Source organism: Bufo bufo, chromosome 4, assembly GCF_905171765.1.
Source record: "Bufo bufo chromosome 4, aBufBuf1.1, whole genome shotgun sequence".
Taxonomy (NCBI): domain Eukaryota; kingdom Metazoa; phylum Chordata; class Amphibia; order Anura; family Bufonidae; genus Bufo; species Bufo bufo.
In genome coordinates this window covers 583,582,785-583,599,174 of record NC_053392.1, presented here as the reverse complement: position 1 = coordinate 583,599,174, position 16,390 = coordinate 583,582,785, and the positions used below count along the sequence as shown (strand labels likewise).

Genomic DNA, 16,390 nt, shown 5'->3' with positions numbered 1-16,390 from the left:
TGCAGAACCTCCTAATACACACCTCAGCTGCTGCAGAACCTCCTAATACACACCTCAGCTGCTGCAGAACCTCCTAATACACACCTCAGCTGCTGCAGATTATTATATGCACCTGAGATGATACAGAACCTCATAATGCACACCTCAGCTGCTGCAGAACCTCCTAATACACACCTCAGCTGCTGCAGAACCTCCTAATACACACCTCAGCTGCTGCAGAACCTCCTAATACACACCTCAGCTGCTGCAGAACCTCCTAATACACACCTCAGCTGCTGCAGAACCTCCTAATACACACCTCAGCTGCTGCAGAACCTCCTAATACACACCTCAGCTGCTGCAGAACCTCCTAATACACACCTCGGCTGCTGCAGAACCTCCTAATGCACACCTCGGCTGCTGCAGAACCTCATAGTGCACACCTCGGCTGCTGCAGAACCTCATAGTGCACACCTCGGCTGCTGCAGAACCTCCTAATGCACACCTCGGCTGCTGCAGAACCTCCTAATGCACACCTCAGCTGCTGCAGAACCTCATAATGCACACCTCGGCTGCTGCAGAACCTCATAATGCACACCTCGGCTGCTGCAGAACCTCCTAATGCACACCTCGGCTGCTGCAGAACCTCCTAATGCACACCTCGGCTGCTGCAGAACCTCCTAATGCACACCTCGGCTGCTGCAGAACCTCCTAATGCACACCTCGGCTGCTGCAGAACCTCATAATGCACACCTCAGCTGCTGCAGAACCTCATAATGCACACTTCGGCTGCTGCAGGACCTCATAATGCACACCTCGGCTGCTGCAGAACCTCCTAATACACACCTCATCTGCTGCAGATACACACAAACACCAGATGTAAAGAAATGAGCTATTATACGGACAGAAAGATAGATACATTTCCTATAGCATGGTAGGGGGCACTTGTCCCGACAGGACACCAGCACTGAGTGGGGTGGGGGGGGCTTGTTCAGTGGCCTATGCCCACTCTGTCGCTATTTATCGCCCAAGGGCTAACTGGCATCACTTCTATTTGAAGGAGATCGGCCGATTACAGGCAGGTCCGTCTGTCTCCAAATCCACACTATATCTTATGCTTTAGAAGGGGCCCTTACTTAGCACTGGACTTCTTCCTGTATATTAATAATTTGCCCCGTGTTGCTCTAACCGTGCCCGCAGCCGCTCTTCTCACTACCGTAAATGCCAGAAGTGCTAGAAGTTTTATGGGCGTATGCCAGGACGCAGTGCGTTCTCGTGTGGGTTGCGTGGCTGTAACCAGGGCCTTCCGTCATCCCGGCTGTAAAGTGATAGGTGGTGGCAGCTTACGTAATAGGAGTAGGCGCTGGACGAGTCCGATTCCTGACTCCAGGGACCGTCTTTTATGGAAGGATGTGGATGGCGGATAATAACTGAGAATGAACAGAGCGCTTACATTCATTGGGTCAAATTTACTTGCAGTCTGCAAAAAACGGATGCCGTCCGTGTGCATTCAGTTTTTTGCTGAACGGAACAGCTGGCCCCAGTACTAGCCTTGTCCGTAATGCGGACAATAATAGGACATGTTCTATCTTTAAACGGAACGGAAATACGGAAACGGAAGGCATACAGAGTACCTTCCGTTTTTTTTGCGGATCCATTGAAATGAATGGTTCCGTATACGGAACGCAAAAAAAAAAAAAAACGTAGTTGTGGCCTGGGAGGGGAGGGGCCGGCAAGCCCGTCTCATACATCATTTTCTTCGCCTGTTTTAGGCATAGAAAATGGTCTAAATGTAAGACAGCGAGGAATCTGTGTTACATTTAAAATCGGCGCTGGATGCGCCGAAGTTATAGACAGACCAGCGCCTCTAAATAACTTTGGCGATCCACCGCCAGATATAAGGCTTATTAAGACCGGCGTCTAAAACGCAAGTTTTAAAGGGGTTGTCTTATCTCAGACAATGGAGGCATATCGCTAGGATATGCCCCCATTGTCTTACAGGTGCGGTTCCTACCGCTGGGACCAGCACCTATATCAAAAACAGAGCCCCGCAAGGTGGTGGCTGGAGGACTACGGTCCTCGGCTATTTTTGGCGGCCCTATAAAAAATGAATGGTGGGCGGCTGCGCATGCGCAGTGCGACCTCCAACACTTTCAGGGCTCCGTTCTCGATACAGGTGCAGGTCCCAGCGAAATTCCCCATTATCTTAGATGAGGCAACCCCTTTAATAAAGGTGCCCCTTTGTGCCTGTTTTAGTCCAAAAAAAATGCTGTTTATTTTTTCAGTCACATTTACTACTGAAATTGCGCCTGTTTTGGAGGCTTTTTTCCCGATCTATTCATGTAGGCGTGCCTTTTTTTTGTGCCCGAGTCATAAAAACAGTCTAATTTCTATTCTACTCCAGGGCTGGCGTACATTTCTTCGTCTGTTTCCAGTGGTCAAGTGCGATTTTTATTTTATTTTTGCGTTAAAAGTCGCAGTTTCCGGGAGATATGTGACTTTTCTCCGCAAAGATGCAACTTTTTTCATGCGCACATAAAGTAGACCAGTCTAAGAGAACGTGAAACTGTCTAACTGAAAAACAACCACCAGAGGGCAGACTAATAACAGGCCTGGTCTAATTCATGAGATGCTGTAAGAAAATACTCAGCAAATGAAAGACGGACAAACTAAATCCGCCTGGCTCATTTTATGGCCAAAAAAAGGGAAACTTGATAAATGTGCCCCATCGTTCCCCGGCTTCTCCTCTGTCATCCAAGATGGCCGCACTGCTTCTCAGACTACCTGCTCCGGCCCTGCTTTTGGATTGGCCGGCTCTGACCATATGAGCAATCCAGGGGCAGCAGGAAGAGTCCTGCACAGGGTGCATCAGGCAGTCTGAGGAGCGGTGCGGCCATCTTGGACGACAGAGTAGAAGTCTGGGAATCGGCAGATCTGAAGAGATGAAAAGGAGGGCACCACGTAAGTGTTCTGTTTATTGCCTCGTTCATGTGAGTTTTTAATCTAGAACCTGAAGGTTGCTTTAATAAACTGCTAACAGGAATCCCCCCTCCTTAGGACGCTTTCACATACGTGTGCTGTCTGTGTTCTCCACGGAACACGTCTCCTCATGAGAGACATTCCTACAGAGATTCAGCTGAAGATCTTATCATCTGTATTCAGGATCATAATCCCTGACAAGCAGAGCAGAGAGGAGGATGAGGCAGCTCTTTAGCTCAGTGTTGAGCGAACTTGTGTTTTAAGTTCGGCGTCTAAAGTTCAGGTTATCGAAGTATCCCGTTATGGATTCTAAATTCCGTTATGGTCCGTGGTAGCGGAATCCATAACAGGATACTTCGATGACGCCGAACTTAAAACACAAGTTCGCTCAGCACTACTCTTTAGCTCAGTGTTGTGAAGTAACTTGTGCTGCGGTGTGATTAGGACAGGATTTGTATGTACTGATAGGACGGCGGCCATTTTATTTCTTCTAATGATTGCTCCCCAAACACAACGAGCCGTTATAACTAATGAAAGGTAACTGAAAATATATTTGATGTAATATGTAAGTATTTTCATTTTCTTGATCCCCAGAGATTATTCCCCCCAGCCTTGGAGCCAACCACCCCTATGGTCCTGATCTGTGCTCAGTTTCAAAATAAATTAACTTAAAAAAATAAATTAAAAAAACATTTTGTCTGCGGTCCTGCCCACTTCTGGTTTTGTCCTGTGACCACTGCGGATAAAGCGGTCCACAGCATCAGCCTTCACATCTGCTTACTGTGAAGAATTGGCTGCAATGGTCACGGGACTAAGACAGCTCCTGGTCCTGTGGGGACTGGTAGCGTCCAAAAATGGGACCTGATCTTATCTATTTTTTTTTTACAAACACAGGTAGGACCATAAGGGTGGTCGGCTCTAGGCTGGACCATAAGGGTGGTCGGCTCTAGGCTGGACCATACGGGTGGTGGTGGTCGTCTCTAGGCTGGACCATACGGGTGGTCGTCTCTAGGCTGGACCATACGGGTGGTCGTCTCTAGGCTGGACCATACGGGTGGTGGTGGTCGGCTCTAGGCTGGACCATACGGGTGGTGGTGGTCGGCTCTAGGCTGGACCATACGGGTGGTGATGGTCGTCTCTAGGCTGGACCATACGGGTGGTGGTGGTCGTCTCTAGGCTGGACCATACGGGTGGTCGTCTCTAGGCTGGACCATACGGGTGGTCGTCTCTAGGCTGGACCATACGGGTGGTGATGGTCGTCTCTAGGCTGGACCATACGGGTGGTGATGGTCGTCTCTAGGCTGGACCATACGGGTGGTGATGGTCGTCTCTAGGCTGGACCATACGGATGGTCATCTCTAGGCTGGACCAAGCCCTTTAATAATATAAGACTTACCCTTGCGGTGACTTTGTAGATCGTGAAGCCTTTCTGGTGCCTCCTGGGATCGGTGACTGTGTAGAACCGGGCCAGATCCCCTGCCTTGTCTCTTTGGGATATCATACTGTCCCAGTTAAACCCGGAGAGAGCCCATCAAAGGATCAGCACCCTGATCAGCAGCCATTTAAATTGCACCCATAGCCAGACCTGTCACCCAGGAGCCAGGCACAGTCTGCAACTATCACACCAATCCCTTATCCCTGCCCATTGTCAGTGCACTCCTCATTCATGAAGGGCTCCATCTCCAGACTGTAAACGGGATACAGCCCCGGTAAATCGCACTAATGCGCCGTTATACGGTGTCATACAATCTGCAGACAACACAGCAGCTGCCCCACTGTCATACAGCCCTCTAAGCCACACCTCGAGCACGACTTCCGCTTCCGGCGAATGAACCGCATAAACCATAGAGACCAGAGTGTGCACAGAACGTAGCTCACTTCCGCCAGCTGGAGCGTTCTGATTGGATGAGAGAGTCCTCGCTTCTGATTGGCGGATTGATGGAAGATCGGCTTGTGTGCGCCGGCCGTCACGTGTGCGCTGAATTGACACAATGTGTCGCTATTCGGCTGCTTGGCCAATCGGCATCGAGAGTTGACTGACTGGCCGATGACGAGCAGCCTTTCTCCCAGCATGCCCCGCGCACTGACATGGAGACCGGCTCTGGGAGCTGCTGCCGTAGTGGAGCGCTAACCCCTGGGTTATAACCGTCAGGTAGGTGCTGGGGGCACCCACCTCTCCTTATCCATCTGCTGTGTTCCCTGGTATCAGCCACTTCAGGGTCTAGTGGGTTCAGACCTGCATAGAAGTTGTGTCAGGGCCTTGTTTTACAGTTTTTCTAATAATTTCAGTTAATGTTTTCTTCATTCATACAAACATTTGCAATCTTTCTGGTTGCCCTTGGTAACAGCAGTGACAGACCCGCCCACTCTGGCAACAGGAAATGGGCAGAATTGTAAGGGCCGTGTCCCCGCTTCTGTCACCTCAGTGCATCCGAAAGAAGAAATATGACTTTACAAATAGTCTTGGATTAAAATATCCTACCGTTTTGTGTATACAGCTCTCATGCATAGCTATGCGTCTCCATGGTTACAGACAACAAACACACCCTGTGTAGTCTGGTCTGACAGTCATGCTTCTTCTCCTCCCCCCCCCCCCCCCAGGTTCCATCAATCCTCTGGAAACAAAAAATACCTTTTTATAATATGCAAATTACTTCCTAGGTGCAACGAGGTGGTGATGTTGCACCCAGAGGCTCCCTTCCCTGTCGTCTATGCCCCCACCGCTGTGATGGACAAACCAGGCAGTCTCGCTGAATCGCATTCTGTACATTTGCAGCAAAGGGATGGAGATTGCCCGGCAGCCCTTGACTTCAAGGACCGCCTGGCCTGTGGGAGCATGGGGTTAAAAGACAGGGAGGGGAGCCTCTGGGTGCAACAACACCCCCCTCATTGCACCTAGGGGGTAGTTTGCATAATATGAAGCCTTTTTTCAGAGGATTGACAGAACATTTGGAGATACCGGAGACATCAAGCACGGGTGGATGGCTGAGGACCGTCTGACATGGCAGTATGTGGTGACGGGTTGTCCCATCTTGCCGTTTCCAGGCCGAGATGGGACCACACTTTGTCCCCAGGAGGCCAGGCTTACTGAACGAGCAAACTACTGTTTCCATAACTCCCTTTGTAGTAAATGGGATAAACAGAAATAGTGTAGCGTAACCTCCTCATCTGGTAACACCCAGCTGGACCTTTTATTCATAAACTTTTCAGTAGGAATAATAGAAGAATGTCATATTAATAGATGCTGCAGAATTGTTAAAGGGGTCATCCAAGACCTACACGGCCCCTCAGGCCCCTCACACAGATGGCACCCGCGTTGCTTCTGTTGCCGGCATTGCATCTCCTTGTCGCGTGGAGGAAAACATCTGGCGGGGGGTAGCCAATAGCAGGCCGCGATGGGAACGAGCCTCCCTTGTGTCACCTAGGGAGGCTCAATGCCATCGCAGTCGGCCATTGACTGCCCCTCCTGACGCCAGATGTTTTCATCCGAGCGACAAGGAGATGCGGCGGCCGTGCCGGGCAACAGGAGCGACACGGGTGCCGGGGAGCAGATACGTATTACATGTGTGAGGGCCCCGGGCATATGGGGGGGGGCATTGTAGGTCTTGGATAACCCCTTTTAATACATTCGGAATGCAAGTAGTTACTAAAACAGACATGTCAGGGAGGGGACGGGTCCTCCAACTTGGTATTCTCTAGTCTCACTAATCTCTCTTCTGATGACCTTTGTCTTCTCCAGGGCATCAGATGTTGCCTCGTCATCTGCAGACAGTGGGTGGCAGGTGTATCGCCCGTGCCAGTCATTCACGACCCTTGTTCATGAGTGGAAGTTTTTTTAGCTCCCCATGGTGGACAGGACACCAGCAGCCGTCGTCTTACTTCCCTGTGAACAGCTGGCATCCTCAGGACAACTCGGGACCCCATTGTTATTTCGCCCCGCCTAGACCTGCGCTGCCGGGCAGCCATCCATTTCCTTGGTTCCCCACTCAGTCATCCTGGCTTCACCTATCTCATTTCAATATGGATGGAAAAGGAGACGAATCCTTTAGAAAACGAAAGAAAGGCATGGAGGATGAGGAGTACAGAAGTCAGCCGTGGACAAAAAGACCCTACCCTCCAGCAAGTGACCTGCGGGTCCCACCCATTCATGGCACACCAGAGGCGTTTGTCCCTGTGAGTCCTCAAAAGGAACCTAAAGGTAAGGACCTCATTGTCCCCTCTACAGTTACCTACAACCATAGCATTTTATTATGGGGGGGGGGGGGGGTCCGTGTGTGACTGGGGCACATTGAAGGGGCTGCCACATCAGGAGCACCCTCTGCGTGCTCCCTATGGTAGCATTTAGACATCCATTTGGACAGAGTAGCTACAATGCGTCTGTCTCTTTGGAGGTCTCGGCATAAACATGCATGACATGTTTGCCCGTTCACTTGTAAGGGCTTTCATTGAATATCGCGTGTCGCCATCGTACCCAGCAGCTGAGACCCTTACGAGGAGCTGGGTGGGGGGTACCAGCATGAGAAGAGGGTCGTCCTGATGAGAACAATCTTTTGAAGACACCCCCTCTCTATAAGCCCTGTTAGGGTGGACGTCCTAGATCAGGGATGGGCAAACTGCGGCTCTCCAGCTGTTGTAAAACTACAACTCCCACTATGCCCAGTCTGCCTACAGCAGGGCATGATGGGATTTGTAGTTTTATAACAGCTGGAGAGCCGCAGTTTGCCCATCCCTGTCCTAGATGGAGGACCCCTCCCCCCCCCCCCCCCTTCCATTAAATCGCAAGTCATCTGCGGACTGCCTACGTAGGGGAGACAATGTCCCTGTGTCCCCTGCATGGTCCTGACGCGTGAGATTTTGTCATGATAACAGGAAGGGGTTGGCATATGTAACGGGTGGCACCAGACACTTACCTGCATAGTGACACTCGCCTCTCCTTTTCAGCCGCAGAAGTAAAGAGAAGATGGGAGGACTTCAGCCACCATTACCACGAGAGGTCTAGTGAAAAGAAGTTTGACTTCACGGTGATGTCTTATAACATCCTATCCCAAGACCTGTTGGAAGACAACTCTAGTCTGTACAGTCATTGCCGGCGGCCACACTTATTCTGGAACTACCGGCTGCCAAACATCCTGCAGGAGCTACAAGAAATGAATGCTGATGTAAGTAGGAGGACTATTCTGAGTTAATAGATGGCGTCTGCAAAGAGCGTCTCTTTTTGGAGGATCCCGGACGTCCGCGTGTGAGGCTACTTTCACACTCGCGTTTGGTGCGGATCTGCACAGACTGATCCGCACCGATGATACAACCGCATGCATCCGTTCAGAACGGATCCGTTTGTATTATCTTTAACATTGCCAAAACGGATCCGTCTTGAACACCATTGGAAGTCAATGGGGAACGGATCAGTTTTCTATTGTGCCAGATTGTGTCAGGGAAAACTGATCCGTCCCCATTGACTCACATTGTGTGCCAGGACGGATCAGTTTGCCTCCGCATCGTCAGGCGGACAACAAAACCCTGCAAGCAGCGTCTTGGTGTCCGCCTCCAGAGCGGAATGGAGGGGGAACGGAGGCAAACTGATGCATTTTGAGCGGAGCCTTATCCATTCAGAATGCATTAGGGCAAAACTGATGCGTTTTGGACCGCTTGTGAGAGCCCTGAACGGATCTCTCAAACGGAAACCAAAACGCCAGTGTGAAAGTAGCCTGCCAAGGACAGTGCGTTGCTATCAATGGGCACTGTGTAATGCCTCATTTCCTCTGTGGTGGCGCTGCAGGTTCCTCCATACAATACAGCTGATTGCTTGGGGTCCGAGCAGAGAGGATATCCTTTGATCAGCTCATTGTCTGAGGATCCTTTCAAGAATAAAGTGTATACATTTTTATAAAGGTCATCGTTAACCAGAGCGTCCTGTGTATCTGAGGAAAGAAACTGAAGTTGTCCCTCCAGGCAGATGGCGGAGGCTCAGCTGCATGTTGAGTGGTTGAGATTTAGCTGCACACCGATTTACTGCATTGGTCTGCTGCATGGCGGACTGGTAATTTTCAGTGTCAGCCTTTGATTTCCGCCACAGATTCCACTGCAAATACGTCATGTGAACATACATTTAAAGGGGATGTCTGCATTTTTTATTTTTAAACAGATTACTTATAAAAATAGTTCTATTTACTCTTCCGAACCTCCTCCATTCCAGCGCCACTGCTCTTCTACTCCCCGCCGCTGCAGCCATGACGTAATATTCTGATTGTAGCGACCTAGTGGAAAATTCATAAAAAAGTGCACCTAAAGCAATACCACTTATAACATCGGTGGAAAAGCTATGAGGTGGTACCATTCATCTTATCTAGTTGTGCTCGAGGCACAACATCCCAAGAGACCGGAAGAGCCATGAATGGGGGAAGCTGCTGCCTCGTTGTCCAGCTGGAGAGGAGGTCCTGACTGCAAAATTCAGCAAGGAGAACCCAAAAATGCACAGATATCCATGCTGCTATCCCAATGGAGTCCAGATATTATGATGGCAGATTTATTTTATTTTTTGTTGAAACATTAGATAAGTCATAGGGACATATCAAAAGTTTTGAGCGCTGAGACCCTGCGATCGCTAGAACAAAGGGTTCAGCTGTACACCAGTCTGGTAGACCTACCTAAGCAGCGCCAGCCGTGAGCTTGCCGTAGCACCACAAAGTATCTAGACACCATTGGGATAGCAGTGCCGATATCAGTCCAATTTTGAGTTCTCCTTCCTGACTTGGTTGTAGCAATGACGCGCTTATATATCACACATGACCTCCGATGGTACACGGCTGGGGGCTGCAGAGATATCCGAGCATGTGACTGCAGGCGGAGCTCATCAGTCCAGACAAAGGCCGCTGAGCACCCAAGTCTCCATTGTTATGGAGGATTTACAGCAGCCATACAACTCTTGGGGGGGCTTTTGTGACTTTTTACTCTATAGCTGGGACATATTACACAGGCAGAGCAGCTCTGCTGTGCCAGGATCAATAGGTTCAGTAGTAGAGGAAGTGCCATTGCTGCCCCTTCTATTCACTGCACATGTGTACCCAGGAAAAGAGATGACAGAACCTCAGTGTAGACCACTTCTGTCTTCTCCTTGGAGAAAGCCGGGGACCTGACCTTCTCCTGCTAGATATACTCTGCTCCGGATTAAAGCCCAACACCATGCTCTGTACGTGTACGCCACACGGTCTTCATCAGGTTAAAACAAAAGATGTGGTTTGCCATGATGACCCCAATGAATCCTTTGCACATTGTGCGGCCTCCGTCTGTAAAGCTTCTTCTATTTTAGATTCTTTGTTTACAAGAAGTTCAAGAAGATCACTATCAAGAACAGATCAAGCCCAGTTTGGAAGCCCTCGGTACGCAGCTCTCCTGTTTTGTGTTTTTTTTTCTTTTGTGTTTTGCTTTTACTACAATGTTTCAATGAGAAGGTCATCCTATAAGTATTTTGTACAACACATTGCATGCCATCGAAAGGACTGTAGCAGCGCCACTCTTGTCCTTAGGCTTTGTCTGGTATTGCAGCCCAGCTGTATATACTTGAATAGGCATGAGGTGCAGTATTAGATGCAGCCATGGACAAGAGTGGTTGGTTGTTTCTAACAACCCTTTAATTCTATACGTTGGGGGGGGGGAATCTAATAATTGAGCAATTTTTCCCTGTGTTCCAGGATACATCTGTGAGTTCAAGTCCCGCACTGGAAGTAAACCTGATGGTTGCGCCATTTGCTTCAAATCTGATAAATTCGAATTGAGGCTGGTGAAACCGGTGGAATATTTCCGACAAAACATCGCCCTCCTAGACCGAGACAACGTCGGCTTGGTGCTGATGTTACAGCCTAAAACCAAGGGAAGAGAAGCTCCGATGGTCTGTGTGGCAAACACTCACCTCCTGTACAACCCCAGGAGAGGAGACATCAAGCTCACCCAGCTGGCCATTCTCCTGGCGGAGATAACGGAGGTCGCACAAATACATGATGGGAGGTTCTACCCCATAGTCCTATGCGGTGATTTCAACTCCGTGCCTGGCTCACCACTTCATCGCTTTATCAAGGAAGGGGCGCTTCACTATGCGGGAATGACCATCGGGAAGGTACTCATCAGTTGCATATATACAAAAGTTTTGTGTATTAGATTACGTGCTGCAGTCCCTTTGTAGAAGTAGGTCCCCACTTCTTTAAGGCCAAAACGTATAAAAAGGGTTAGGGTCTGCTCTGCAGTAAAGGAAAGCTTGGGGGTAACACAAAAATCACTGGCTCTTTTTATGCTGCTTCTTCCAATCTCCTCCTTCGCAGCTTCTTAATCTCTGTGCCAACGAGCGGTAGTGGGTAGGCTTCTCACGCCTTCAAAGAGAGTATCAACACAGCACAGACCGGCATGTAAAATAGTTCACGCTTCTTTATTATACTTACAAAATCGTAATCTTGAACATCACATGAAACATATGACAAAGCTTTGTCATATGTTCCATGTGATGTTCCATGTGATGTTCATGATTACGATTTTGTAAGTATAATAAAGAAGTGTGAACTATTTTACATGCCGGTCTGTGCTGTGTTGATACTCTCTTTGAAGGTGTGAGAAGCATACCCACTACCGCTCATTGGTTCAGATATTAATGGGCTAATCCCACTTCGCATTTTCATACTTACCTGCTGGCAGCGCGCCGTTCACTTCCTGGATTCTGGCTGGGGTCGGGCTTCATCTTGATTGAAGTTTTCTTCCGGCCGGGCCGCTCGCTGGACTGAATGCGAACGCCGCCGCACATGCGCAATGGTGAGTTATCCCTGGCCAGTATAGTACAGAGCCGGCTTGCGCGTTCGCGACTCTGTACTATTCTGGCCAGGAAGAAGTCGCCATCGCACGTGAGCATTCAGGACAGCGAGCGGCCCGGCCGGGAGACAAGAAGGCGTCTTCTGCGCAAGAGCGGCCATCGGGATTTCGGAGAAGAGCGGTGGCCGTAACCAGGGGAGACCGAATGACAACAATGAGGTAAGTGGGAATGAATTTTCTCCTAAACGGTGGGAATTGGTTAATCAAATATAATTACAAAAATGATCACTGTCAAATCATTAACAGATTTAACAATGATCATTATGATGGGAGTACCCCTTTAAGAATCTGCGAAGGAGGAGATTGGAAGAAGCAGCATAAAAAGAATCAGTGATTTGTGTTTCTCCCCCCCCCCCCCCCCAAGCTTTCCTTTATTGCAGCGCGGACCCTAACCCTTTGTTTTTTGTTTTTTTCAAAAGAGAGGACATACATCAAGTACAATTCCACAGCATTGTATATTTGTTACAAAACATTTTCAGAAAACAGACATTGATGTCTATGTATACAGTAAAGACTCAAAACAAATTGCCCTCTACTTTACTTTAATTATTCTCAAAACCCTTCAAATTAAACCCCCCCCCTCCCCAAATCTGAGACCTAACCCCTTTTTATATGTTTTACTCATCTGTTGCATGGCCTGAGGCCCATGAGGACAAAAATCCTGCAGGGAATACAGGGTTTAATCTTCCATTTGGACGGAGCACAGGTCGCTCCATTCAACTCTATGGGAGTTCAATACAGTTAAATGAGGTGACCACCACTCCATTCAAACAAAGGGAACACAGGGTCTGTCAGTGGTCGGACCCCTGCTCATTAGACACTGATACGCGTTTGTAATGAGACAACCCCTTTAATACTGACAATATAGCCCATCACAGTGGGAGGTGGCACACCATGTATTCCCATGAAGGCATTTATGTAGGTGCAGTAAGTTTGGAAATTGGTTTTGGCTGGGAGGCAGCTTGCAGCAGAAACCTCCCCCCCCCCCCCCCCCCTTCCCCACCTTCCCCAAGTCATGTTTGCAATGGAAACCAGACGAGACTAAACCTCATCCGTGGCTGCTCTACCAGATGTCTTGGAGATGTTCTAGATATAGAGGTTTTATTTTTAATAAACAAATCACAAAGATATTGAAACCACCTCAATCCTTTTCTTTCAGGTATCAGGACAAGAGATGTACACCAGAGGACAAAGGATATTATCTATTCCAATATGGCCGAGAAGTCTGGGCATTACCCAGAAATGTGTGTATGACTCTCCGGAAAAGCATCAGGAGGAGCCAGGTACAACATGATAGACGACACTTGATTATTCCCCAGCAAATTAATATTCCTGCCCCTTCAGAGCACTTGTGGCACTTTTGCCCCACGATGTGCACAACATTTCCAATGTTTAATAGGACGGGTTCCCTTTACCTACCAAATGTAGATCATGTACAGATGAGTTGTAGTAAATGTATGAAACGTTTGCAGTTATTGCTGTGGCTCCGTCAGGTAACATTCATTATCTTTTATTTGCTAGAGAGGAGTGTGGAAGAACAAACCATGGAGATGAGGGCTGAGCAGATCAAGGCACCTGATCAAAGGTATTTTGGCTTTACAAGGAAGGGCCACCTTCGCCAGCTAATCCTTTTTCTGTCTACGGTTCCTATGCAAACCACATACAGTGCCTTAAAGTATTCATACCCTTGAACTCCTCTCAGTGAATGATGGGAAATTTCCTATGCACCTTTATAGCAGGAGGAGCTCACATACATGGAAGGTCCAGAATGCCTCTATAGTAGATGTCTGCAAACCGCAGATCAACGCAACAAGGCTAGTAGAGATTTCGCTCTCAGATGACTTGCGCCAGATTAAAGGTCCATTCACATCCGCAATTCCGTTCCGCACCTTGCGGATCGGAATTGCGGACCCATTCGTTTCTATGGGGCCGCACAATCTGCAATAGCGGACAAGACTAGGCATATTCTATTAGTGCTGGCAATGTGCGGTCCGCAAAATGCGCCACGGATGTGTGAATGGACCCTAAAGGTCCAATGATGCCCTAAAGGGGTTGTCGGGGCTTTTAATATTGATGACCTATCCTTGGGATAGGTCATCAATATCAGAACACACCCGGCACCCCCGCTGATCATCTGTATGAAGAGACGGCACACATGTAGTCTCCCCTGTCTCTCCCTGCTCACTACTGTATGTCTATGGGACAGCAGCAGCAGAGCAGGAAGAAAGAGGGGAGACGGCACTGGTGCCCAGCGCGTGTAGTCTCCTCAAACAGCTGATTAGAGGGGGGGTCGGACCCCCGCCGATCTGATATTGATGACGTATCCTGAGGATAGATCATCAATATTAAAAGCCCGGACTACACCTTTAATGCTAAGATAGGTACCATGCATGATTGTGGGTGCCATGCATATAGTCTACATCCATCTATGATGATGGTATAATATAAACAACCATTCTCAATGTGGTCTGATCCTGCAGTTCTACTTCCTTCTTTGTCCTCTACTATTTACCAACATGCATTTGGTAGGTGTGCAAGACCTAGGGGACAGGTAGATGGCCACAAGAGGAGAGGAGGAAGAATTCTGCATATACCTTCAATACATTTTCGGTTTCTTCCCATGGTTTTTGAACAGGGTGGAATCCCGGTTGCAACACCACTTCAGCCTGTCGTCTGTATACTCCCATTATTTCCCTGACACCGGATTGCCTGAGATCACAACCTGTCACTCCAAGTCCGCCATCACTGTGGATTACATCTTCTACTCTGCCTCAAACAATGACCTCTTCAGGCAGCCAGGTAAGAGCGACCTTCCTACTACTTCTTCTTATGACCAATTCTCTTAACTCAACACTAGATGGCGCTAAGACCATGTTTAAAACTTCTATATCTGTGGTCTAAATCCGTTTCCTTATTAAGATATTTAACGTGAAGGTTTCAGGCTGTAATGACCTTTATCAAATACTGACGATACATAACAGGTGGGTGAATACATGACATACTTGGACCGCCGGGTTTATAACCAGAAGTTTCCGTGATCTTCTTTCAGGCTCTGATGTCTCATGTAATGGGCTGCAGCTCCTTGGACGGTTGTCACTTCTCACAGAGCAGGATCTGTGGAGCGTTAATGGCCTTCCTAATGAGACCAACTCTTCAGATCACCTCTCATTAATGGCCAAGTTCCGACTGGAGTTATGACCCCATCATCCAGTCTTAGGTGCCTTTTTTTTTTTTTCTTCTGGACAGGGCATTTTATTTATTTCTGGTTTTATAATTATGTTTTATTGATTTGCTTTCATTGATTTAAAATAATGAAAGTTAATTGTTTTACTAAAAGTTCTCCTATTTGTAAAGAGAAAAATCTGTAAATATTTTCATAAGAAAATAAAACTAAAACTGTATAAAAGTAAAAGATTGGCTGTTTCTGTACCCACTATAGACTTCTATGCAGAGAGGAGCTTGGAAAACACTGTCAGCTTTTTCCAGAAGATGAGTACTACTATAATACTGCCCCTATGTACAAGAATATAACTACTATAATACTGCCCCATGTACAAGAATATAACTACTATAATATTGCCCCCATGTACAAGAATATAACTTCTATAATACTGCCTCCTATGTACAGGAATATAACTACTATAATACTGCTCCTATGTACAAGAATATAACTACGATAATACTGCTCCTATGTACAAGAATATAACTACTATAATACTGCTCCTCTGTACGTAGTAACATAGTTTATAAGGCTGAAAAAGACATCTGTCCATCCAGTTCGGCCTGTTATCCTGCAAGTTGATCTAGAGGAAGGCAAAAAAAAAATGAGGTAGAAGCCGATTTTCCCCACTTAAGGAGGAAAAAAAATTCCTTCCCGACTCCAATCAGGCAATCAGAATAACTCCCTGGATCAACGACCCCTCTCTAGTAGCTATAGCTTGTAATATTATTACACTCCAGAAACACATCCAGGCCCCTCTTGAACTCCTTTATTGTACTCACCATCACCACCTCCTCAGGCAGAGAGTTCCATAGTCTCACTGCTCTTACCGTAAAGAATCCTTTTCTATGTTTGTGTACAAACCTTCTTTCCTCCAGACGCAGAGGATGTCCCCTCGTCACAGTCACAGTCCTGGGGATAAATAGATGATGGGATAGATCTCTGTGCTGACCCCTGATATATTTATACATAGTAATTAGATCTCCCCACAGTCGTCTTTTTTTCTAAAGTGAATAACCCTAATTTTGATAATCTTTCAGGGTACTGTAGTTGCCCCATTCCAGTTATTACTTTAGTTGCCCTCCTCTGGACCCTCTCCAGCTCTGCTATGTCTGCCTTGTTCCCTGGAGCCCAGAACTGTACACAGTACTCCATGTGTGGTCTGACTAGTGATGTGTAAAGTGGTAGGACTATGTTCTTATCACGGGCATCTATGCCCCTTCTGATGCAACCCATTATCTTATTGGCCTTGGCAGCAGCTGCCTGACACTGTTTTTTGCAGCTTAGTTTGCTGTTTACTAAAATTCCTAGATCCTTTTCCATGTCAGTGTTACCGAGTGTTTTACCATTTAGTATGTATGG

At 47.7% G+C, this 16,390-nt stretch overlaps 2 protein-coding genes across 3 annotated transcripts in view; one reads left to right on the top strand and one right to left on the bottom strand.

Annotated features, from left to right (window-relative positions):
• RPS6KC1 (ribosomal protein S6 kinase C1) overlaps positions 1-4,769 on the bottom strand; it is a 155,604-nt gene extending 150,835 nt beyond the window's left edge. For both annotated transcript variants that reach the window (XM_040430417.1, XM_040430416.1), the window contains exon 1: positions 4,355-4,769. In XM_040430417.1, the coding sequence (XP_040286351.1) occupies positions 4,355-4,459 (105 nt within the window). In that variant the 5' untranslated portion in view covers positions 4,460-4,769. The remainder of the gene's footprint in view (positions 1-4,354) is intronic.
• A 149-nt stretch (positions 4,770-4,918) lies between these two features.
• On the top strand, positions 4,919-15,137 carry ANGEL2 (angel homolog 2). Its single transcript, XM_040430415.1, has 9 exons — positions 4,919-5,110; positions 6,698-7,156; positions 7,900-8,117; positions 10,265-10,334; positions 10,647-11,068; positions 12,968-13,091; positions 13,330-13,393; positions 14,444-14,607; positions 14,858-15,137. The coding sequence occupies exons 2-9, from the start codon at positions 6,706-6,708 to the stop codon at positions 15,004-15,006; spliced, it is 1,662 nt and encodes a 553-aa protein (XP_040286349.1). The 5' UTR covers positions 4,919-5,110; positions 6,698-6,705; the 3' UTR covers positions 15,007-15,137.
• Positions 15,138-16,390: the final 1,253 nt, after the last annotated feature.